Here is a 23,466-nt window from a genome sequence, read left to right as displayed (position 1 = left end):
GTTCAGTTCACTGTTGATGCTGGCACAGCGACAGTATGCACAGACATAGGAACTGGTACTTGATGTTGCAGTGTAGTCCTTAACCCCCCCCCCCCCCCCCCCCCCTTTTTTTTTTTTTGTTTTTTTTTACATTTGTGATACTAAATGTCCAGAAAGAGTTTCTTGCTTTCACTTTTCTTTATGCACTCCAGTGGGCAAAGAAATGGACCAGTGTTCTTGTGAGAAAGATTGAAGAGTTTGTAGAGAAATAGAAAAGCGGGATTAAAAATAGTCAATTGGGAAAAGTCTTCAGGGTATTTGGCCAGCTAGAGTACTGCATCATTTATGATACTGCAGCAGAATTTATTTTCCTGTTCAAAAGCCTTGCATGATTTCTGTTGAAAATTCACAACAAATTAATAAAAACATCTTGGAGTTAGAAACTGTGCAGTTGCTTATTGTTATTGTGTTAACAAAAAAGTATCGAACCACCAACCTTCTAAGTAGTAGGTGACCTGATCCACCACCTGAGCTACAGCCGACCCAATGTCAGTAAAGTGCCAGAAAATCCTCCGTGCATCTTGGCGACTTTCAACAAATTATGACTCCATAGTAGAAATATAGTATCTTAAAAATGTTCTTTTATGCAGCAGGTCTTGCTGCTAGAAAGGCTGCCGACAGCCTCAAGGGATGTTTATAAGAAATCTGCCACATTTAATAAATGTCAAGGCAAACCCAACAAAGGAGTCTGCATACAAGCATCTTTTTTTTTTAGTTTCTTAATTTAATTATGCTGTCACTTTTCTTCACATTTAAACTATAAACTGGCAGTTTGAAGGACTTTTGTTGGTAATTTAATATAAAAATGCTGACTGTAAGGAAAATAAAACAAACCCTCACTTATTAGTGAGGGTTTGTTTCAAGCCAATTTGCCTCAGCAGCTGGCCAGTCACCTTGACTAACACACATTTCTTACCAAGCCACAGGACCATTGGTTATGTTGCACCCTGTATCTCTGTATTGATTCTTCAAGTCTCTGGAAGTCTGATGGATGAACACAATTCCTTCAGCTGGTGTTTTGGTGATTGTTTTAAAGAGTGCTCTCCAAGTTTTTGGTACAGTCTTTCATATGTGTTCACTTGAGTTGAGATCTGAGTACTCTGAAGACTGATTCACATCATTCTCACACTCAACCCATTCGGTAACCCCTCATCGTATTGATGGGAGATCATTCTGGAAGAGTCCCACTTCCCCTCAGGTCAGGAATGTTTCATAGATTAAAATCAATAAAAAAAACAGTTCTGAGAAATTTTGCTCACATGCAGCGACCTCTCCCTCAAACACTGAGATTGGACTCCTTGAACGAATAGTTGTTCCAACTATATGTTTACTTAGCTTCACTTGGAGCCTATCTGCAGATGTCTGCACAGAGCAACATCTGGGCCCTGCTGTGGAAAGTAACACCCATCTAAAGGGGGGTTCTCAAAGTCTTAGTGCCAATTTAAGGAGCCAACTTATGACTGAAAACAGCACATGAAAAATGTAAACCATAAATCTTTTAATAAGCAAGCATTTTTTGTTTGGTTTTGGTTTACAGGTTTTTAATCACTAGCCAGATGGAAATTTTTAACATCTATTACTTTTACTCATTGTTTGGAAGGTTTAGAAATTGTGAAGTGAATAAGTGAGCTCCACCCTTAAATTCGCTCTACCATATATAGATACATATACATATAGACCTTTGAGGCGTGACTCAAGAGTGTCTGGATATATTTAAAGCAAACAAGCTGTGGTGACAGAAGTTTATGCATTTAATTCAAATACAATTTAGCTTATTTGAAAATGTTTATACATTTTACAGTTTATTTCTGACCATTTCATGAACACAAATGTCTTTTTTGCTTTCATAAATAAAACCTTAAAAATGTGATTAAAAATTATGGGTATCAGTCTGTCTAGTTCGGAAGCAGAAACCACTGTGAGGCCATTTCTGCTGCTTTGGTGTAACAAAAGTAACATCGGAAGCAATGGAGAGGCAACAGGGAACCGTTTTGCAAGTGCTTTCCACGGACCATTCCTCTCTCCTTATCCCTCCTGACTAATTTTTCTATAGTTGTGCTTTTTTGCTAGTGTTCTTGTCACAGCTGGTAGAATGAGCTGGTATCGGCAGCCGATTCATGCTAACTCAAAGTATGAAGGAGACATCGTGAGATGGGCCAGCACATATGGAAAGCTGAATACAAAAAAAAGTACAAAAAAATATTGCAAAGATCATGAAGATAACTTGATCTACAGTAATTTGCATTAAACATCAGCTTTAATAAAGCTGAAGCTTGATAAACAGTCAGATCTTACATCATGTGAGGACGAGTGAGGCCAAGTAAATCCACACTGACATGACGTTATTTGGGTAGGGGTGCACATACACAGCCAGGGCAAACTCCACATTTGATGCCTGAACACTGTGAATGCCAGTGCTGTACACTGCCTCTATAATGGGCCGGATCTCAGAAAACACCAGATTGAGGGGGAATCCTGAAATCTTCAAAGGAAAAGAGAGAAAAAAAAAAGAGAAAACCAAAAAAAACCTGTTAGTGATATGAATTTTTCAAAGTGAGCTCACGCGCTTTCGGCCAACTTCTTCAGCACTGGACTTAAGATCCATGACACAACACAGTGACTCAGAGTAGCTTCTTGCGGAGGCACACCCTTTTTCAGACTTACTCTGTAGTCTCCCAGCAGGCTCTGCAGCTCATGGCGGTGTCCCTCAGCCACATCTTGTCCTCGGATCAGCTCCAGCTTGGGCAGGAACTGCTTCAGGGTGGTAGTGCAGTAGCGGTTCCAGCGGGTTGGCTGACGAGGTCGCCACTCCATTATCTTCTCCTTCAGGATCCTCTCGATTCTATTCAGAGTGACATGGTGCATGTGCTGCGTTTAGCCCGTGGTTGTTTTGAGAAGCAGCAGTTTCTGCTGTTTTACTTGCCTGTCCTGAAGCTCTGCTGCAGCTGCCCTGTCTGTGCGACGATACACCAGCTCCTCTGGCTAAAGACAATGACAAATTTTTGAGAAACAAACAAAGAAGTAAAAATAGGTTTATACAGTAATACTGAACACTTACTTGTATGCTAGACAGTCCAGGGTGGGAGAAAGTTCGGGAGAAAAACGGTTTCCACAAATTAGCTTTTGTGATGTCAAAACTGACCCTCATTGGTGATGTATATTGTTGAATGTTGAACCAAACCTTAAAATAAAAAAATAAAAAAAACCACAACAAAAAGCAGACATGAATATAAAACTATGCAAAATTGTAAAAATGATGAAGAATAAATAAATGTATAAATCTTTATTCACATTGTCAGCATTGACCAAGCAGCCAACTGCCTGAAGTGGGCAGAAGGTGTCGTACTGCCCGTAGAACTGACCGCTGCTGGGATTCCAGATAAGGTAGAGGTTCTGCTCAAGGGTCAGGACATAAGCCGTGGGTCCCTGAGGAGGGAAGATTTTAGAACTCTTAGTGCTGCTGCAAGAACAAGTCTGAAAAATGAAGCAGCAAAAATAGCTGTTCTTGCAGTGGTGGCTGAAGACTGGTTGCAAAAGTCAGTCCCCATAGACTCCATTATCAAACTATGGAACTTTACAGCAAAGATAAGCATATTCACAGCCAACAAAAACTCTTTTGGTCTCTATGAATTTTTTAAAATAAAACATATTTAAACTATATTGCTTAGAGACTGTGGGTCACAGTGGGTGTAGCCGCTAGCTGTCTGCTTGTCTTTAGCCAATAAAAACTAACATGGAACTGACCAAAACTAACACTGAAGCAAGGACCTCTTACCCCTGTTTGGTATGTAGGCAGCAGCAGTGTGTTTGAGTGTTTATGAGTTATTCTGGTTTTGGGATAGCAGTCTATGAATACAGCTTGCTAATGGTAATTACTTCAACATTTATTTACAGTCTATGTGCAAGTTTTTAAAGCTGTGCTCTACTTAAAAATGTTACTGTGACACACATGAAATGTCTTCAGGTTTAAGAAATAAATGTCACCCACCTCCGGTATGGCTGTGCCAATTATAAGCCAGGCTTTCTTGCCCAAAGACAGGAAGTAGTTGCACAACAGTACAGCGTGTTCCTCTTCATCACCCGCTAGAAGGGTTAGGAATTGCTAAAAACAAACAACAACAAAAAAGCAGCTACCAAAAGGTACTACAATATGAGCACTGCCCTTCTGTATACAATGCTGGCTTCTTGAAGAAAGTTCACTTACGTCACAGGTGCTCCAAAGATCGCAGGTTGCAGAAAATGAAACTTGGTCAGGCAGAGAAGGGATGAGTGACACAAATCGAGCAACGAGGGGCTGTGCGGGGATAAATATCAGTGCATCAGCAAATTATATCTAATTACCGAAGACGTTTTCTACATTAAGTAATATCACACTGACCGTGGCTTCCAATGGGTTATTGGGGAATTCATCCAGTAGCTCCTTTGGGGGACTGAGTGGTCGAATGTAACGTGTGATGAAGACAGTCTTCCCACTGAGGTCTATGACTGTGGTAATGCAGGGTCGGTCTGGGTATCTCTGAGCTGCGTCCCTCTCAAATCTCTCTGAAGCTTGCAATAAGCGCTCATCCTCTTGGGTGTCAAACTGCAAGAGAAGGTCAAATGAACAATGAATAAGGGCACAGAGCGATAGCTAAAAAGAAGTAACTTCAAATGTTGTGTCATGAATGGGTGATTAAAGGAGGATAAATGCTTTAATGGAGCAGTTACCTTCATTTCCTTTATCTAGTACATGCAGCAAAAGCAAATAAGCGATACAAGAGGATGACAGAAATAAGAGGAAATTAATTCATAACAAATTGTTTCAAAAATAAGAAACATGCATGTAAGTGTCTAAAATGTATAGGATCTATTTAAACACTTAAGCAGACATACTTTGCTTTGCTCATTTTCTTACGTTACATTAAAAATTGCTTAAGTTTCAAACAATGAGCAGGGCTTTTCCTACACAGAGAAAATTTCACTTGGCGCCAATGAACATCACCGGGATTGTGAGACTAAGTAATTTTTTAAAAATGGGGCTTCCTTACTTAAGCGTTTTTGTTTGTCAAATGGCTATAAATCATTCATTATTACTTTATGTATCATTTATGTATCACCTGACAACGCTATGACCTATTCTGAGCAAAGAATAAATCTTAAGAGGTCAGCCTTTATTAAAAGGCATTCCTTAAACCCAAAACTCTTCCTTTGGTTTTAGTTTTTTTCTTTTTCCTTCTTTGGGTTCTGTATGTCAAAGGGAAGAGATATTCCCAACATGGTTATCTCATGGACATAGTTCAGTATTTGAGCACAGAAGCCCCACCAATCAGATGGAAAATGGCTGAAAAAGTGAGTAGGTAAAATTACTAATAATAAAATCAAAACATGGAGCTAGAAATGAGCATACTAGGTCTCCTTTATATATATATATATATATATATATATATAGAGAGAGAGAAAAGCTTCTCTAAAGACTCATTGCAAAGTCAGATTACCAAAGCATGATGCTGAATGACTAGGGGTTTCTTGAGGTCGCCGTTTAAACTTACCTTCTCCCTAACAGACTCTCCAGGTACCAGCTGTGGATCGACAGTGATGAACAGCGTGATAAATGTTCCCTCACTCAGACTTCTCAAGATATCAAAACCACTATTAGTGAAGTGGCTCTTCTCCTTGCTGTAACCCAGCAGCACAGCTGGCGTGTTCACTTTAAATGTCCCATCAATCTAAGAGAAATGTCAGTGAGAAGTCCAGTCAGTCACAGCCATTTAGTGTGTGTACATCAGGTCTGCTTAAATCATAGACGCACCTTGGACTGAGAATAAATTGTGCTGAAAGGAATCTTGACTGAGCCCAACCAGCGCTTCTCTATGTGGGTTTGAATTGATTTCCCTCTGTTTTTGTCATTCTGAGGAGCAAAAATACAAATAATTCAAGCAGCAAGTAATGAGGGTGAGGATGCAGAATTTTGTTAAATTTATTTTTAGATTCACTCTTGAAGAGCATAAAAACCCACAAACATAGTCACAAAGGTCTTTAGGAGATATCAATAAAGGCCAAAGTCAAGTTGGCAATTACATCAATATCTGATAATACAGAAATTAATTGTATTATATCACTAAAATGACATGTGTTGCTGTCTACATAGATAGAAATTCACATTTAACAGAAATTAAACATAAGCCATTTTTCACAGTATAACCTTTTATTTCACTTATCTGACTTTAAAATCAGGGACTCGCTCACTGTTAGCTGTTATTACGCTGCCTTCAAGACGTTAAACAGTGGATGTCCTTAGTTTCTTTTTTTTTATTAAATGAAAACAAAACAGAGATTGTCATTTTTGTCATCGACAGTGCTCAGGGCCCCTTATCTTATTGTAAGACAGATATTAAAACCCTTGGTGTGTAACTTGATGGTTCTTTTAAACCGTGTAGGCAGGTGAGTGCAGTAGTCCAATCTAGCTTTTTCCATCTGAGACAGCTAGCCAAAGTAAAGCCATATGTTCCAGCTAATCTCTTTAAACGTGTTATTCATCTGTTCATTACATACAGACTGGAGTACTGCATTTCTCTGTACTTGTCTGTACCAGTCTTCTATTTATAGTCATGGCGAGAGAGCCTTTTCTGTGGCAGGTCTCATACTCTAGAATAGTCTGCCTCTAAATATTAGATCTGCACAAACACTGGAACATTTTAAATCTTTACTGAGGACACATTTTTATGACCCCAACATTTTTTGTTTTTACAGCCTTGTTGTTGTTTTAGTCTTATCCCTTCTCGTTTATATTTTATTGCATCACTGTCATGCATTTTATTTATTTTAGTTGCATTTTAGTTTGTAAAGCATAGTTTGAAATGTGCTATATAAATAAACTCGATTTTTACCATTTGATTCACGGATATTAAACCAGGATCTTAAACCGAAATCTAAACCTGACAGGAAAACAATGGAGGGATGTGAGAAGTGAGACAAAGTGAACAGTGTTTACTCACCATCACAGTCTCATGTACCACTTCATCAAATATGTTGATGAAAACCTCATCTTTGACTGACTGCAGGCTAGCAGTGCTGTAGTCACCATTTGGAGCGCTGTAGAGAGGAACATTAGGTAAGTAACACCACTCAGCAGCCATTGTGCTGGGCAGTTATTTTGAAAAACAATGATGGGAAAATGCATGTTTAGAATCACCAGTCAAATCTGATGAAAAGTGCTCAAAAAGTCTCTCTTATAATGGTATCTGGTCAAAAACACCAAGCTTTCACTTTGTGATACACTGCATTAGCCAGCTCAGTTTCATCCTGATTAAAGGAGCCTGTGCAGGACAGGTACAAAGGCATGAGGAGATCCTAAACAACAACTATTTTTGTGCATGCTTGAGTTTTTGTGGATGAATAACGGAAAACAAAAAGAAAATCTTTAAACTGTTAATTAAAAGTCACACATGGCTAGCCTCCCATTTACAATTATAATGGGCATTTCAAAAAAAACAAACAAACAAAAAAGAAAACAATAAAAGAGATAATTAATAATAAAAGAAGCAGAGTAAAAAGGAATCCAATAAAACACAACATACACTTACGATCAGTTATACGACATACAGCATCAAGTAAAACAGGTGCTGAGGCTAAATGCCTTGTAACTATAAATGTAAACTGACACTTTAGGGTGTATTGTAAAGAGTTATAGTTGGCCAGAGCATAGAAACTAAATGTCTTCCAAACGCAGGATAGACTTGAAGGATTTGCAACAACTGGGACTTAATGGACTCAGTTTGAGTCCCAGAGCACTAGCAGAGAAGTGAAGTAAAATGGCAGTTTCCCAGTGAGAGCCACAGAAGTAAACAGCCACACGGCACTTCTGTGAGACCACCCACATCGTACTATAAAAGCTGGTAGTAATAAACCTGAGGATATAAAGATGTAGGATGGAGAGAAAAGTGTCTTATATAAAGTTTTTCCTTCAAAACACGTAAGAACGTTATTTATTTTCCTTTTCCTGTACAAGAAAATTATTACTTTGTTATAGTTTATCAACAAGATTGTCCAACATTTTGAAATTCATATTTATAGTTTAATATGCATCAAAAATGCTAAGGTATTTATATTCTGAATTCCTCTTTATATTGGGACACTAAATAGTGGAAATCTACAAATCTGACAGTCCAACAGAGAGATCATTCAACACAAAGCCCCCCCCGCCCCAAAGGAAAAGAGACACCCCTCCACCCCCCAAAAAACAAACAAGCAAACAAACGAACAAAAAAAGAAAAACCCAACTCACCTAAAAGGCAGCTGCAGCTCCTCGTTCCAGCATGGGTTTGGTCCATCGGCTGTGGCTGTTTGAAGTACTGTGCGTTGGAAGGAAACCTCCACAAATGGCCTCACCTGTATCTAAATTAGACACACAAATACTCCACATACTTGACACTGATTATAGAGACTCTGTATTGGTATCAGATTATGCTCGGCTGCTTGTGTAAAGCAAAATAAGATTAGACTTTGTGCTGTACCTGGTCGGGAAGCCCAATGCTGCCCTGAAGGGCACTATGAGATGTCTGTCCTGGTTTACTACAATAGAAACCCATTAAAACACAGTTCAGTGTCCAGTAAGATTTCTAAACATATATGCTGGTTTCTAAATTTGAATGGCTGAACTCACTTGCTCTGAAGCCTGCGGACTGGGATATCATAAGCCCGGATGATGTTAACAAGCAATTTGATGTCTCCGTCAGACAGATTCTGGGCCGTCACCTTCTTTCTTTCTTTCCTCTGAGGTTTCAGTGGTCGTTTTGGTTCAGCCAGCTTGAAAAGGTTTATTCCTAAAATCCTGATAAATGCAACAAACATGTAATCACTTTGTCAACAGCCTGCAGGACTATTCATTTAAAATTAAATCTTACTGTAATGTAGATAAGAATTTGTGGCAATATGACAAAGCTTTTTTGCTCTAATTCTGGGTCGGGGTTACCACCAACAGTACTCAGTCCCTCCAGGTATTTGTAGTTTTATATGTCAATATCATTAAGGATTCTTCCTGTTAAAATGAAGTTTTTCTTTCCCACTGTCACCAAAGCATTTTCTCATAGGGGTATATATGATTGCTAGGCTTTTCTCTGTATTATTGCCTTTACCTTCCAATATAAAGCACCTTGATGCCGCTGTTGTTCTGATTTGGTGCTATATAAATGAATTGAATTGAAAATTTAAAGTAACCTTTAATGGCATTAACAAGAACCGCTGGAAACATACTGTGCTGCTTATCCTGTATCTAAAGTCTAAAATAGGCATATCACAATAAGTGTGTATTGAACAATAATTGTGATATTTAAAAATAAACAGTTATTGTATTAATAACGCACAGAATAATATTGTTAATATCAGAAATTCTTCCCTTTGCAAGCTTTTGTATAATTATAGTTGTTAACAGTTGTTTAACTGATCTGACAAAAAGACAAGATACAACAACATCAACAATGATAATAATAATTTTTCAATAATTTTTTTAAAATACTTTTTTTCCACCCAAAATTATACGGATATTGTAATAAATATCACAATTTATTCTTTGATAAATGTGAAGTCAAATTTGGATATTGTGACAGCCCTGGTATAAATGTGCCGGCATATAATCTGGTATCTTACAGAATGGCTATGATTCAGGATGTAGCACAGGTACAGTACCAGTTGGAAGGACTGTGATTTAATCTCTGACTTCTCCACTTTGTTTGTCAACATATCCTTGTCCCTTTTTGGGGGGCCTTTTTCAGCTTTATTGATAGATACAGTGAAGAAATGACAGGAAAGTGGAGGGAGAGAGAGCGAGAGGGGAAGTAATGCAGCCACCGGCTGCTCAACGCACTAAGCTAAACCAGCGACCGTATACATGTCCTTTATACTAAATCCCATTGATTTATTTGTTTGTATCCTTTATTTTTGCATCCATTTGAGTGTGAGCATGTGCATCATAAATTTAGATAACAAAAGCGCTTGCATTTTTTAGGCATGTAGCACAGAAGCTTTTGAGTGCTCTGTAAAGGTAGAAAAGTGCTCTAAAAGTATCATTTCATTTACCAAATCAGTTGGATAATGCCCTGTTGTAGATTTACATTTATATAATTTCACTGCATTTCACTCTCAGACTGCAGGCTTGCTTGTGGTTCCTAGGGTATTTAAATGTGGAATGGGAGGCACAGCCATCAGCTATCAGGCCCCTCTCTGGATCTGCCTCCCAGTTTGGATTTGGGAAACAGACACTCACTCTACTTTTAAGATTCTTTCTATTTTGATAAAGCTTGAGACGACCGTGGCTCAGGGGGTTGGGAATCACATCTGTAACCGGAAGGTCGCCGGTTCGATCCCTGGGCTCTCTGTCCTGGTCGTTGTGTCCTTGGGCAAGACACTTTACCCTACCGCCTACTGGTGATGGCCAGAGGGGCCGATGGCGCGATATGGCAGCCTCGCTTCTGTCAGTCTGCCCCAGGGCAGCTGTGGCTACAACTGTAGCTTGCCTCTACCAGTGTATGAATGTGAGAATGAATGAATAGTGGCATTGTAAAGCGCTTTGGGTGCCTTGAAAATCCAATCCATTATTATTATTACTACTATTGTCGTAAATCATAGTACCTCAAGTCGCCCTGTCTTTTCTTTTACCTCACCCCCAACAAGTTGCCCTTCTCTTACAATGGTTCTCCCAGAGGTCTGTTTCTAGTAAAAGGAAGTTTTTCCTTCCCACTGTTACTAAGTGCTTGCTCATAGGAGGTCATCTGATTGTTGGGGTTTATTTTTATATTGTAGGGTCTTTACCCTAATGTAAGATGCCTTGAAATGACTTTAAATAAATCTGAAAAAATTAACTGGACTGACTTAAAATGGCAACAATCAGATGATCCCGTAGGAGCAAGCACTGGGCAACAGTAGGAAGGAAAAACTCCCTTTTACTAAGAACAGACCTCTGGCAGAACCATGCTAAGGGAGGGGCAGCCATTTACTGCAGCCTGATGGGGAAGAAAAACAATAGAGTAGAGCATATAAAGATATCCATCAGTATAATGTACTGCTGCAAGAGAATGCTAAAATTCTTCGTATATTAGCAGCTTCTAATATTTTACCATTTTATTGGTGTTAATCTCTATGAAATTTTACAGCTTTTAAAATCTTTAGCTTCATATTCTGACTAAATTCTTTTTCATTATTTACAAAACCCTGGGAGGATTGAACACTGGAAACAGTCTGTTATATTCATTCATGCACTCGTATTCAGGGTTTAAACTAAGAGGAGAAACAGAGACACAAAAGACAAAAAAACTAAACAAAGCAAAACTCCAAGAACATACCCTGGACCTGCACCACTGTAAAACAAACAAACAAAAAAAAGAAAAAGGAAAAAAAAAGAAAAAAAGAAGAAAAGCAGAAAAATAGAAAAAAATAATAATAAATGAAACAAAGTGTACATCAACAGCATGACTGACACTGATGTACATTATTAAATATATAAATCTGCTTAAAAATAGTCAAGGACTGAAATTGATTTCAAATGTTCTGTTATCATGTCCACATGTTGTGAAACCAGCTCTAGCACAACAATGTATTAACTTCTAGAGGAGAGAACAAATTAGACAGGCGAATGCAGTGTTGAGTTAAGGATCAAATACACCAACCCAGCAGCTGCCAAAATGCACAGTTACATCAGCGTGTAATTTTATGCTGGCCCTGCAACTCTTTCTGATGACTGTTGAGCAAACGTGAAATTTCCTAGCCTTAGCTTTAGTGGTGAGGGAAGTATTTTTTATCAGTTCCTTTTTTGAAAGTACTAATACTGTACTGTTTATGACTCTGGTGCAAGAAAGTATTGCACTGGAAGTGTTAAATACTAAACGTAAAAGTGCTTAATACAGGAAAGTGACTTCTGTGTCAGTTGCGCACAACATCATTAGATTATTAGCAGTAGACTAAAAGTACAGTTGAATGACAAGATGCAAGTACAGTACAAATACCTTAAATCTGTACTTAAGGAGAGTACCTGAGTGAATGTACACTGCACCACAGGTGAATAAAGAAAGAAATAGCCATACTTGAAAACATAACATACACAGCACAAACAAAAAAGCTCGTATATTTTGAGTTAGGCTATTCAGCTTTTGCTAGCAGTGCATATTTACCCAATGGTTGGTATCTCTTCTTCTGTCACCAAATCAGACAGGAGGTAGTGATGCTTGGCAAGAAGAAACCTGTTGATGACTGATTCTCGGATCTGTGGACAAATGCCAGGATTACACAACACTTAAGTCTCTTGTGTGCTAAATACTTGCGTATGAATTTTTTTTCTTTTTTAAAAAGCTCACCTTCTGAAGGTATTTGGCCACTAAAGCTCTGTGTGAATCCAAATGCTCTTTGGTATCAATTACCTCTCCCTCTTTCAATCTTTTTTCATATTCCTGAAATAATTTTAACCAAAGTTAAGAAAAAAAAAACTATTATCCTTTTATAGAGCTTGTGCATCTTCATTATACCACATTGATAATATTCTGCAATACACTTTTGAAAAGCTGACCTGGAAAACCGTATCAGTGACCTCCCTCTCTAAAGCAGGAATGAATTTGTAATTCCGAAACTCTGCAACTTCCTGGTTCCTTAGCTTGAGCAGACGAAACCTTCCAGACTTCTCTAACTCTTCATCAGTCACAAAATTAAACTCCTCCTGGAGATGTTCCAGGCGGAAGTACTCTGGAGCTGTTACTTCTCCACTACTGGCCACCTGTAAAAAACACAGAGTTACATGGGAAAATGTTTCATTTGATGCGTTCATGTCCTTAAAAATAGCCATCTTCTGATACTCACTTTTAGCAGCTGCATGATGGAGGCATTTTTCGGATCGTTTGGATCCAGACGCGACTGCTTGGCCCACTCACCAATTTTTTTCATGTCATATAGTCCAGATGCCCCAATGTAGCTAACAGCATCAAGATGGCCCTTGCCACTAAGAAACACAGACAGATCAGTATTGACAATAACATAAAAACAACAACAACAACAAGTCTTTGAGCAATTTTGTAATATTTTATATTGCACAGAAGATAAAGTAAAACATTTAGAGATCAATTTAAAAACCAACACATTGTTGGACTGACACTGACAACTTCATATACCAAACACATCCCCCCGATCTGGCATTGCTTCATGCCATTTCAACTCCTTCATGCCAGAATCTACCTGCAAGGGCATATTTCCACATTGTGGCCCAATGTTATATGCAACATATTTATAAGGAGTGATGAGCTTGATGCCTAGACACCAATCTCAACCTCCAGTCATGTGAAAACTCTCTTTTTCATATGTCTGCATATTTTGCTGCAGTAATAAACCAATTCCAACCAACAGGCAGAAAATCAGTATCACGATAGCACTTCATCCTAACCCAAGGACACGCCATAGTCTTATAGAGATGGCCATTGCACAGTCTGTCATACACTTCAGTTTTCTGATTTGCTTTTCAGTGTATGTGGTTGTTGCATCTGGCTTTCCCTCCTTTCAATCACAGTTTTTACCATCTGAAGGGACAATAAGCTCCTCAGCCTCCTGTAATAGCCTTTATTTTAAAAACCTGAAAGCAAAGAATAGGTGCTGTCTCAGATCACTTCAGTTATAACATGCTGAAAAGTTATGCTGTCTCGGTGGGGGGGTGTAAATTTGCTTTTTCAGTAAGAAAACACAAAATAGTCCTTTAAAAACTTCTCCTGCTGTACACTGTAAAATGTTTGACAAATGTTAGCGAGCTAACCGTGCTAACGCGTTGAAGCCATGCAACCCACACACGGGGCGATCCGCGCTAACTTGCCAACGGAGATTTGCCGCGTTAATGCAGTTAGAGCGTTAATGTTATTTTAATGAGATTAACGCTGACAGCACTATATATGTATGTAATATATATATATACACAGTGGCTTGCAAAAGTATTCGGCCCCCTTGAACTTTTCTACATTTTGTCACATTACAGCCACAAACATGAATCAATTTTATTGAAATTCCACGTGAAAGACCAATACAAAGTGGTGTACACATGAGAAGTGGAACGAAAATCATACATGATTCCAAACATTTTTTACAAATAAATAACTGAAAAGTGGGGTGTGCATAATTCTATTAGGAAAATCAAGAAAGATACTACCTGTGAACGCCACCAGGTTGTTGAGAAATAGGAGGCGCAAGGGGTACATCATCGTCCCCGATACCCCAAGAAACACAGCACGAGACCTTCCCAGAAGTCAAAAGACTTTGCTTGTTGCTGCCATCAGCTTCAAAGGAGAGGGGCACATCTGAGAAGGTGTATAGAGTGTAAGAGAGAAGTTGATAAGTTAGTATAATTAAAAGTATTCTTGAAATATTCAAATATTTCATATCTGAAAAAAAAAAAATGTACCACTTCCAACTCCCTCGTGGTCAAACATCACTCTCTGGTTGCTACTAAACTCAAATTCCTCAAGAGGGACGCTGCCTGTCACAACAGAGGGTTCTGGCACTGGAAGAAACACCTGAGCCAGGAGAGAGCATGATGACCCAATCTCCTCAAACACCTGCCCACACACAGTAAACACAAAAATTAATTGTTAGAATAGATCACAGCAGTCATTTATCAAGTAAATGCGTGGATACATAAAGTGGCAGCATGTTCAGCACTCTTTACTGTACCTGCAAACTAATGCTTTGGGGACAGTTGACTATCTTGAGATTGAATATCTGTCCAAAGTGCACCCTGAAGTCGGTGTTCAGGGAGCGACTGTCTGTTCGTGAAACTTCTTTGTCATTATAAAGGATCTTGGTGAAAAGAGAGCGCCTGGCAACATCTTCTCTTCGAGCTTTTTCGGCCCTAAACACGAAGAAAACAAACGTGATGAAAACATTCACAAAACCACAGTGAAAGTGCAGTTCATCATCATAACTGAAACACCTGCAAATAGGTGTGATATTCCCACCTGTGACAAATATTCTGCTATTAAGTTTTCTCATTTTAATAAAAAAACAAAACAAACAACCCTCACCCAAATATTTACTCTTTGCTGATTGGTTCATACATGTTTTGAAGAAACCTAGACCCTCTTTGTGTTTCTGCTGTGTCTACCTGGGGCACAGTTCACTGGCAGTGATGTTTGCAGATGCAGACAGCTCAGGAATCAGGATGGCCTCTCCTGGCTTTCTACGTATCCTGAGGGCTTTCTCCCTCACCCACTGCTCTATGGAGCCAAGGTCTGGTCTCTCTGGGGGCTCCGGCTTTGGGGGGGGTTCGTCAGTAGGTCCTTCTGATTCACTCACATCCTGTTCTTCATCTTCTCCTTCAGTGTCATCCTGTGCCTGACCTTTCTTCTTCTTTTTTTGCTTTTTCTTTTTGGCTTTCTGAAAACAGTGAACATGAGGAGGTGTGTGTGTGGGTATATCTTTACATTATGATTTGACATACAAAGTCAGGTGGACTGCCTTTAAACCACATTTTCAATTTTTTTTAATGCATGCATGATCCTTATTAAAAAACATTTATTGAAATGTGTCGTATGCAGGGGAAGATTAGATGAAGAATGCAGGTAAAAATGTAGGCACCTGTTTCTTTCTGCAGAGTTTCCATTCTTCCAGCCGTTTCTTGTACTCAGCTAATTTATTCTGGTATTCTTCCTCAGTCTCTGCCTCTAATTCTACAACCTCTGCCAAGATTTCATCTTCATAGTCCTGCTCATCTGACACCCGATCCACATTCTCCCTGAAGAGGCAATAGACAGCACAACAGATTAATGACACTGGGACAAGAATCTGGAGAACTCTCTACAGAGCAAATCTTACTCTATCCAGCTGATATCGATTAGGGATGAGTGATAAAACAATACCAGATTTTAAATCAGGGAGAATTTAGGGTGTTGGAAGTCTCAGATTTTGGCTCACGGGGATTGGGACTTTGAAAACTCTGGCCATTATTAACGTTAGCAATTATAATTAACAAATATAATAAAAAAAAAAAAATAGGACAAACAAAACAGACCCCATTTAGTATTTTTATGGAGTTGCATAAAACATCCCCATAAAGAATATACACATTATTTTACTGTTACCGCCTCACTGAAATTTCTGTCACTTTTAGCTGTTACCTTCTGAGGTAGAGCTTGTAGGGTGTATTGGTAAACTTCTGGAACTCTCTCAGGGCTTTAATCTCCTTCCACACTTTAACTATATTTTTCAGAAGAGTCCTGTCTTTCTCCTGCTCACTGTCTCGGAGATGTCGAGTGTTCCTGTAATATTTGGAAAAACACTACTGCTCAAAGAGTCAATGTTACAGTGCATGTTTTTAGGCTACAAGGACTTCGTAGGATGCTAAGGGATGAACTCACCTAACCTCCAGATTATACTCAGAAATCCTCTGCTGCAAGGCCTGAGTGGGGTTAAGCCCACTATGGCTCTCCAGCATATTCCGCAGTGCATTCCTTAGTCCATTCAACTAAAGCAGAAAATAAGACACTAAACACACTGAATGCTGCATATAAACTCTGGAGTCCCTTTCATAGCTCACTTTACCTTGTCAGTGAGGTGACCTGTGAGATTATTGCGTTGCCTGGTTAGGTACTGATCGTACAGCTGAGCTAGGCGGGCGCCCAGGATGTGTTCGCGGCTGAAAAGTGGGTGATGGGAGAAGATCAGCCCAGAGACATCAACATCAAGCTGGTAGTCTCCCTCAGGATCTGCTGCACCAGCAATGTAAAGATTTGCATACTTGGACTTCACCGCCTGGGAGACAGAATAACACAATCCATCATGCACTATCCTGGGAAATGAAAACCACTATGAATTATACTTGGCACTTGTGCCTTGCCTGTGTGTTTCCAAGTTTCCAAGTATGTGCCAGTTTAAAGGAAGCATGAAATAGCTGGCAAGATTGAAAGCACCATCAGGGGAGTGCTGTAATGCAAAGTCATGCATGAAAATAATGTGCTATAAACACCCAACTTAACTACCCTGAACACTGTGTTTTCAGGATGAACACGTATGACAGCTGTGCCCGTCTCCAGAATTTAATAAATAAATATGAACAAGAGACGATAACTACTTGTTTTCCCTAGAGATAAAGACTGTGCTTAAACTCAAAGCCCTTTGTATCTGTAACTTATTTTTTCAGGGTTTACATATTTGTTTAACTGGACAGTCACACCACACATACCAGTAAAATGCTAATAAGGCTGGAATCAACTGCTTCTAATAAAGATGCGGATGTAGTCTAATGAATTACAGGAAATATAACACTCATCCATCCGTTTCAAATTATCCAGGAATTTGTTTACACAAGTTTACCCATTTATTTCACATTTTATTTTCCACAAGGCTTCATCACTTTGTTGGGCAGGTAAGCCATGGAAACTGTGAGCACGGTTAGGTCAGGGCAGCTGGGAACATTTTTACTGGTGATTTTTTCCCCCCATTATTCATCTTCTCACTGTTGTTTTAAAAATGTTGATTTTTAATATTATTTAATAAAAGTAATAATAATTAATAAGTTAAAATGAAATTATTGTAATGAGGCTGCTTCAACTCAAGTTAAGCTATCACCAGTGTCTTCTCTTCTCTGTGTAACACATGCAGCCATGAACTAGACTTCACTTGACAGAAGTGTATGTGACAACACAAATTTCAGATGCACCTCTTTAACCGGTCAGCTATCTAGTAGGAAGTATGTGTGCATTGAATCATGTTTGCCATTCCCTAGCAACTGTCACTACCGTATCACTACCCTATCCATTCCCTATCACTAGATAGGAAATGCAGTACAAAAGACAAACATGTCTGAAGACAACCGTTTCTTGCTGGGAACAAGGACAACCCTGAAAAATAGTCCAATAAAGGTTTTTAGTGTTTTTATTGAAACTATTACATATTTAACTGTTTTCACTGCTTGTCAAACAAAGCAGCTAACTTAAGAATTTAAAGGGATCTTCAAAAGTGTTGTTTTATTATTCAAAAAATTATCAAAGTATTTGATAGATTAATAAATAATAAAATAACAGTTAAGGTACAGCCATGCTCTTCTTTCTTGTTTAAAAATCATAAGTAAGGGGTAAAAGTAAAGCCTTGAAAAGCTAGGGTTTAATTTTAATGCTGGCTCTTCTTCAGATGTAATTTCACAGCTTGCAATACTTTTAACGTCTACAAATGGAGTTTGGAGTTTTGATGTTGCTGTAAATTTTGAGAAGATAGCATATCACAGATGTGTTGGCCTCCATCACTGATCTGTCCTCCAATAACAAATGCATACCTCCTCTCTATTTCTTTGTACCAAATGCCAAACTGCCCTTTTGCTTTTTTCTAAAAGGCAAAGAGGTTAGAAAAGAAGAGAGGGCATCGCAACGCCCTCAGTGTAGGAATGCAAACAGTGCTTTAGATGATGAAAATGAACAAAATGATTGGTGTGTGTGTGTGTCAGACCTTCCTATACACAGTCTGTAGCGCAGGGTCTAGGGCCTCCTCCATGTGGAAAAGGGGGGGTCTTGTGGATGATTCCTTGATGGGGTTAGGCAGAGCGATGATCCTGCCATCATCTCCAAACCACTTCTTCCCCTTAGCAAATAAAAACAACACAGTAGGGATATGAATACACAGATAATAATATAATAAAACAAAGTAATGAAAAGTCTCTTATGGTAGTTTTATTTTAATGGAGAGAGGTAGAATGTCAACCAAAAACCCAGAAGGTCTTCACTCTAATCAAAATACAAGAAAAAGTGATGTGTCTCCTTAAACTATATTCCAAAAACATGAACAACACAGACTGTTACACTGCTATACACAAACTTTAATATAAGAGCAGTACACTTAGGTCAGACCAGTGGGTCAATATCTTCCCTGAGATGCGTGAAAACCTGGTGACCAACTATAACAAACATCTTACTGTTGTGCTTGCTAACCAGGGTTTCTACTAAGTCATGTGTTACGTGGGGATCAAAAACGTCTTTCACTCAATGACATTAAAAAAAACTATTTTTTTAAATTGAAAATACCTTAAAAATTACTCAGGAAATTTTGGCTTTTTAGCTGATGTTACCTCCTCTATTTTCAAAATCCGATTCTCCAGAATATTCTCATTGGTCAGGGATACGGGAGGCCTTTCCCCTACATAGAGACCCTCATCCTCCAGGTATCGAGGTTTCATGTTTTCAGGCAGTTTGATGGAGGTTGGAACTATGAAAATTAAGCATAATATAATTTTTTCCCATATGAGGGAGGTGCAGATGTGAATTAAAATATTTAAGACATGATATTATATACCTGTTCGAAAGCTGGGTGTAAACAGGAGTTCGCTTTGTAGCTGAAGAAGTTTTTGGTACCCGACATACTCGGCTTTCCTTATTTCCAAGAAGTCCTGGGGTGACTGGTCAATGACAAATAAATCTTCTTGGGTTTGTACAAGAGGAGCTTCTTCACTCTGAGAGAAGGATGAAGATGAGGCAGTTAGTCCATCTTATGCAAATGAAAAAAGGTAAGAAATAATTTTGACAAAAAAAAAAAAAAAATATTGGTTGCCCTGTTACCTGGGTTTCATTTTCTTCTTGAATATCTTCATCAACATCTTCATGCTCTTCGTCTTCATCTGTTGTTTTCCTCTGTTTTTGTCTTTTCCTGCTGCTCGTCTCAATCACATCTGGTGGATCGGGGTCAAAGTTCAACGTGAAGAAATTGAATGCTTCTTCAGCTGTCGGCAGGCCTTTTCCTACCTGTATTTGCAAAGAATAAAATGAATACATTAAATTTCATTATACAACTGCTTTTTGTATACAGGATTTCAATCTCAATCCATGCCTTACTTGTCTTGCTGCTTCTCTGAACCTGACCCTGGTGCTGAGGGGTGGAGGGGAGTCCCGTCTTCCAGCTCTGTCTGCATCAGCCTGTGAAACACCAGGAATTAACTTCCACCAATGGAAAGCAATACATGAGCCCAGTTAAGGTGAGATAGAGGCTCACCTCTCTGTCAAACCTTGTTACGGTGTCTCTGTCTCTGAGGCTATGGAGACGACTGGGAAACTCGAGAGAGGCCTCCTTATCCTGAAGGCTCTCACCTTTAGACTGAAATACAAGCCACAGATTATAGAGCAACAATTTCACTCAGATCGTGTGCTGTGTGTGAGAAAAAGAAACTCCATTTACCCTGGCTGCTTTTAGTTTCTCTTCCAAGCGTCGTTTCACAAAGTCATCTAAATGGTGAGTGTGCTGAGTTCTTGAGGTGAGACCTAGAGCACAAAGCACTTGTTTAAGGCTCACTTAAACAACATCAACTACCTTCTGTCAAATTTTGATATTAAATGCTGCTTACATTTGGATACCTGGTGTCTGATTAAGAGTTTCCAGATTTAAATCATACATAATTTTCAGTTCTTTACCCAGGTAAAAGAGTTTTGCTTTTTAAGAATCCTAGGCCATGTGGCAGTCTCCAACCCATATACCGTAGAAAGATTCACTACCATCCTATCATATGCTTTCTCTAGATCCACAAGCAGCAACTTTTGAGCTTCTCTATACATATCTACATTATCAAAGCAAACATAGAATCTGTAGTGCTTTTTCCGTGTATGAAGCTATACTGATGCTCACTGATCACCACCTTCCTTCTTAACCTAGCTTCAACATTTCTTTCCCATAGTTCCATGGTAAGGCTTATCAACTATACCCTTTGTACCTACTACAGTTCTGTACATCACCCTTGTTCTTGAAAACTGGTAACAGTACACCTCTTCTTCATTTATCCCTAAAATTGTCTGGCTAAAAAGACAACCACTCTTTCTCCAAGACATCGCCATACCTCCACAGGTATGTGACCTGAGCCAACTAGCTTTCATTCTCTTTATACATGCCCTCACTTCCTTCTATTATTAACTAAGCATTTGTATGATACGATTGCATATTATCAGCTTTTCTCTCACTCAGAGTTTGTACTGTTAGTTGTTTGAGGTCTCTCTACTCTCCCTTTTTTCCCCCTCCTCTTTCACTGCACCTCCCAAGTGACAGATGGTGGCTTCATCCAAAGGTTTCTTCCTATTAAAAAAGGTGTTCTTCTCTACCAACGTCACTGAGTTCTCACTCACAGTTAAAAATGTTTGGGCTCTCTCAAACAATGTAGTGTCTTTACCTTGCAAAATAAAGTATCTTGAAGTGGTTGTTGCTGTGAATCAATACTATATAAATAAAGTGAACTGAACTGATCTCTAATAGCACGTTTTAATTGCCTCTAGACTATGCAAAGCTAAGCTGCAAAGTTTTTAACCAAACCTAAATCAAGGTATCACATCACACCAATTTAGGCTTTTTACAATGACTCAAAGTATGTTTTACAGTGATTTTGCCTTCTAATCCCTTTAAGAATTTTTGTAACTTCCCCTAAATTCTTCTGTTCTCTACATGACACTTTAATTTTATGATTTTATGACTTGTAGGTTTTATTTTTGTATTAAATAAAAAAATACAAGTTTTCTATATTTGTATGAAACGTCTACTACATATAAAGATGATCATTATTATGGTCTTATAGCCTGGGGAAAAAAACAAACAGTTGAGTACTGTTTTGTGTTGTTACCAGATCACTCATTACTTGTATGATGAAGGAGTAGAGGTACATTTGATTAAGACATAAACACAGACCTTTCTGAGAACCAGTGCGAGATTTCGATAAAACCACTGAATCGTCCGCTTTCTCAGATGGTCCCTCATCTGCACTGTACTGCTGGATGGAAGTGACATCCTTGACATCATCAGCATCACGGGACTTCTGGATGGAAGACTGTTCAAGCAGCTAATAAAAGCCAGAAGCAATCAAAACTGTTAGAATTTTTAACCGTGCCATTAGTGGAATCACAGAAATGAGGTGGATACCAAAAGATTTACCCTTTTCTTTCTCTTCTGTCTCTCAGCTCTTAAATGGCGTTTCAAAGCCTCTCTTTCATCTTCTTCACCGTCTTCAGGCGCCTGGCATACACAAAGATACACTTTATATGGATAGCAGAAAAATGAAAACTTGCATCCAAGCTGGTATTTAGCGCACTAAAGCCGGAAGAAAGGCTGAAGAAGGTAAGAAGTTGGTGTTCAGCAGCCAGCAGGAATGAGCAGCTAAAACCTAGTTAAGGGCACCAACCTCCATTGTAGTTCGTGGGTCCTCTTCACTCAGTTTGATAGAAGGAACCAGAGCCTATCGAGTACAGTTAGATTTACTAAAGCGTTACAAGCTCCCTTATCTGTGCTCCTGTGTGCATTTCTGATGTTGAGTGTGTTCAAAATGAGCCTGGCTCCTCCGGTCATGTTGTGTCTTGTCAGGAAAGAATGACGCTCGCTCATTTAATGCTGGCGGAACTTGACAAGGTAGCTGTCACTTCACAGTAAAAAAAAAAAAAAAAAAAATATAACCAAGTTTTCAAAGCCTGTGACTTTACCTGGACGTCGTCCTCATTTTTCTTCTTAACTAGAGTTTCTTGGAAAGCCCGTCGTTTCTTATGCAGTTTTTCTCGTATATCACTGCAACAGAAACAGAAATGAAATTGTTTTAAAACAGAAACAAATTAGCTTAGCTTAGCATCTCACAGGCGTATTATTTATGGTTGAGAGCAAAGAGAGAAGCGTTACCTTTTGGAAGCCAGATTTGCGATGCTTTTTCTCAACAATAGTAAACGGTTTGAAATAAAAACCACTACTTTACTGCAGCTAGATATCCATAAGCACCTTTCCCGCAATTATTAGATATTTAACATTAAGCAAACAAATTCCGTTATCGCTGCCTAGTAACGGTATAAACTACTTCTCGACCTACCTTGGAAGACGACCGATGCAACCTAAACTTATAAGCAGTTTTGGATTTCATTCGTCTAGTTGACTGTCAATCAAACAGCTTAGTGACGCGTGAACCCGCGTAGTACGGAGTCCGAGAAGGTACAGATCCGTTTTTTTTGTTTTGCACCGTGCTCATTTAGAATGCCGGGTACAGCGAAACTAATTAAAAAAGAGGTAAAAGAAAATGAAATTAAGTGTTTTTTTAAAAAACATTTTGCCATAAAAACGTCAAATGTATGAACAAATAATATCACAATATAACACTATCTTATGTAGTGTGAAAAACAAAACTGTACTAAGTTTGTTATTGTCTATTTTTTCAATTGCTTTATTTTTGTGTTGGGATTTTCTTACTATTATTTATTGTGTTGTTGGGTTTTTAACATTTTTTGGTTTCTGGTCGATAATGATTGTCATTACAATACTAGGGAATTTGTATATCAGTAAATTTAATTTCTGCTAAAGTGGACCTGTGATGCTTATTTTCTTACCCTTCCTAATAAAGAAAGAAAGCTTACAGCCATCTGAACAGGAGTCTATGCATTTCTACTATGAAAAACTAAGTACAGTTGTTGATTTATTGATTAATTGATCACCAGCAAGTTTGAGCAC

At 38.7% G+C, this 23,466-nt stretch overlaps 1 protein-coding gene across 1 annotated transcript; it reads right to left on the bottom strand.

The window, feature by feature from the left end:
- Positions 1-76: 76 nt before the first annotated feature.
- cc2d2a (coiled-coil and C2 domain containing 2A) lies at positions 77-22,855 on the bottom strand. Its single transcript, XM_080878381.1, has 39 exons — positions 22,651-22,855; positions 22,461-22,542; positions 22,166-22,219; positions 21,919-21,999; positions 21,676-21,826; positions 20,188-20,270; positions 20,005-20,106; positions 19,848-19,928; positions 19,575-19,757; positions 19,312-19,468; positions 19,088-19,224; positions 18,472-18,603; positions 16,573-16,782; positions 16,389-16,495; positions 16,149-16,289; positions 15,610-15,766; positions 15,137-15,408; positions 14,707-14,884; positions 14,438-14,591; positions 14,186-14,333; positions 12,859-12,997; positions 12,572-12,775; positions 12,363-12,455; positions 12,180-12,271; positions 8,681-8,848; positions 8,532-8,589; positions 8,303-8,412; positions 7,014-7,110; positions 5,828-5,926; positions 5,568-5,744; positions 4,418-4,621; positions 4,244-4,333; positions 4,028-4,141; positions 3,331-3,465; positions 3,098-3,220; positions 2,963-3,021; positions 2,704-2,881; positions 2,335-2,521; positions 77-2,212 (listed from the first exon to the last, which is right to left on the bottom strand). The coding sequence occupies exons 3-38, from the start codon at positions 22,169-22,171 to the stop codon at positions 2,336-2,338; spliced, it is 4,806 nt and encodes a 1,601-aa protein (XP_080734507.1). The 5' UTR covers positions 22,172-22,219; positions 22,461-22,542; positions 22,651-22,855; the 3' UTR covers positions 77-2,212; position 2,335.
- Positions 22,856-23,466: the final 611 nt, after the last annotated feature.

Source organism: Rhamphochromis sp. 'chilingali', assembly GCF_963969265.1.
Source record: "Rhamphochromis sp. 'chilingali' genome assembly, chromosome: 3".
NCBI classification, from domain to species: domain Eukaryota; kingdom Metazoa; phylum Chordata; class Actinopteri; order Cichliformes; family Cichlidae; genus Rhamphochromis; species Rhamphochromis sp. 'chilingali'.
Note: the sequence above shows the minus strand (reverse complement) of the source record. Positions and strands in the feature narration are given on the sequence as shown.

Excerpts from the sequence above, each read along its gene's own strand:
- cc2d2a (XM_080878381.1), bottom strand. Across the intron at positions 19,929-20,004 it reads TAACAAGGTTTGACAGAGAG|GCTGATGCAGACAGAGCTGG; the intron begins GTGAGCCTCTAT and ends GGTGTTTCACAG. Across the intron at positions 14,592-14,706 it reads CCCAAAGCATTAGTTTGCAG|GTGTTTGAGGAGATTGGGTC; the intron begins GTACAGTAAAGA and ends GTGTGTGGGCAG.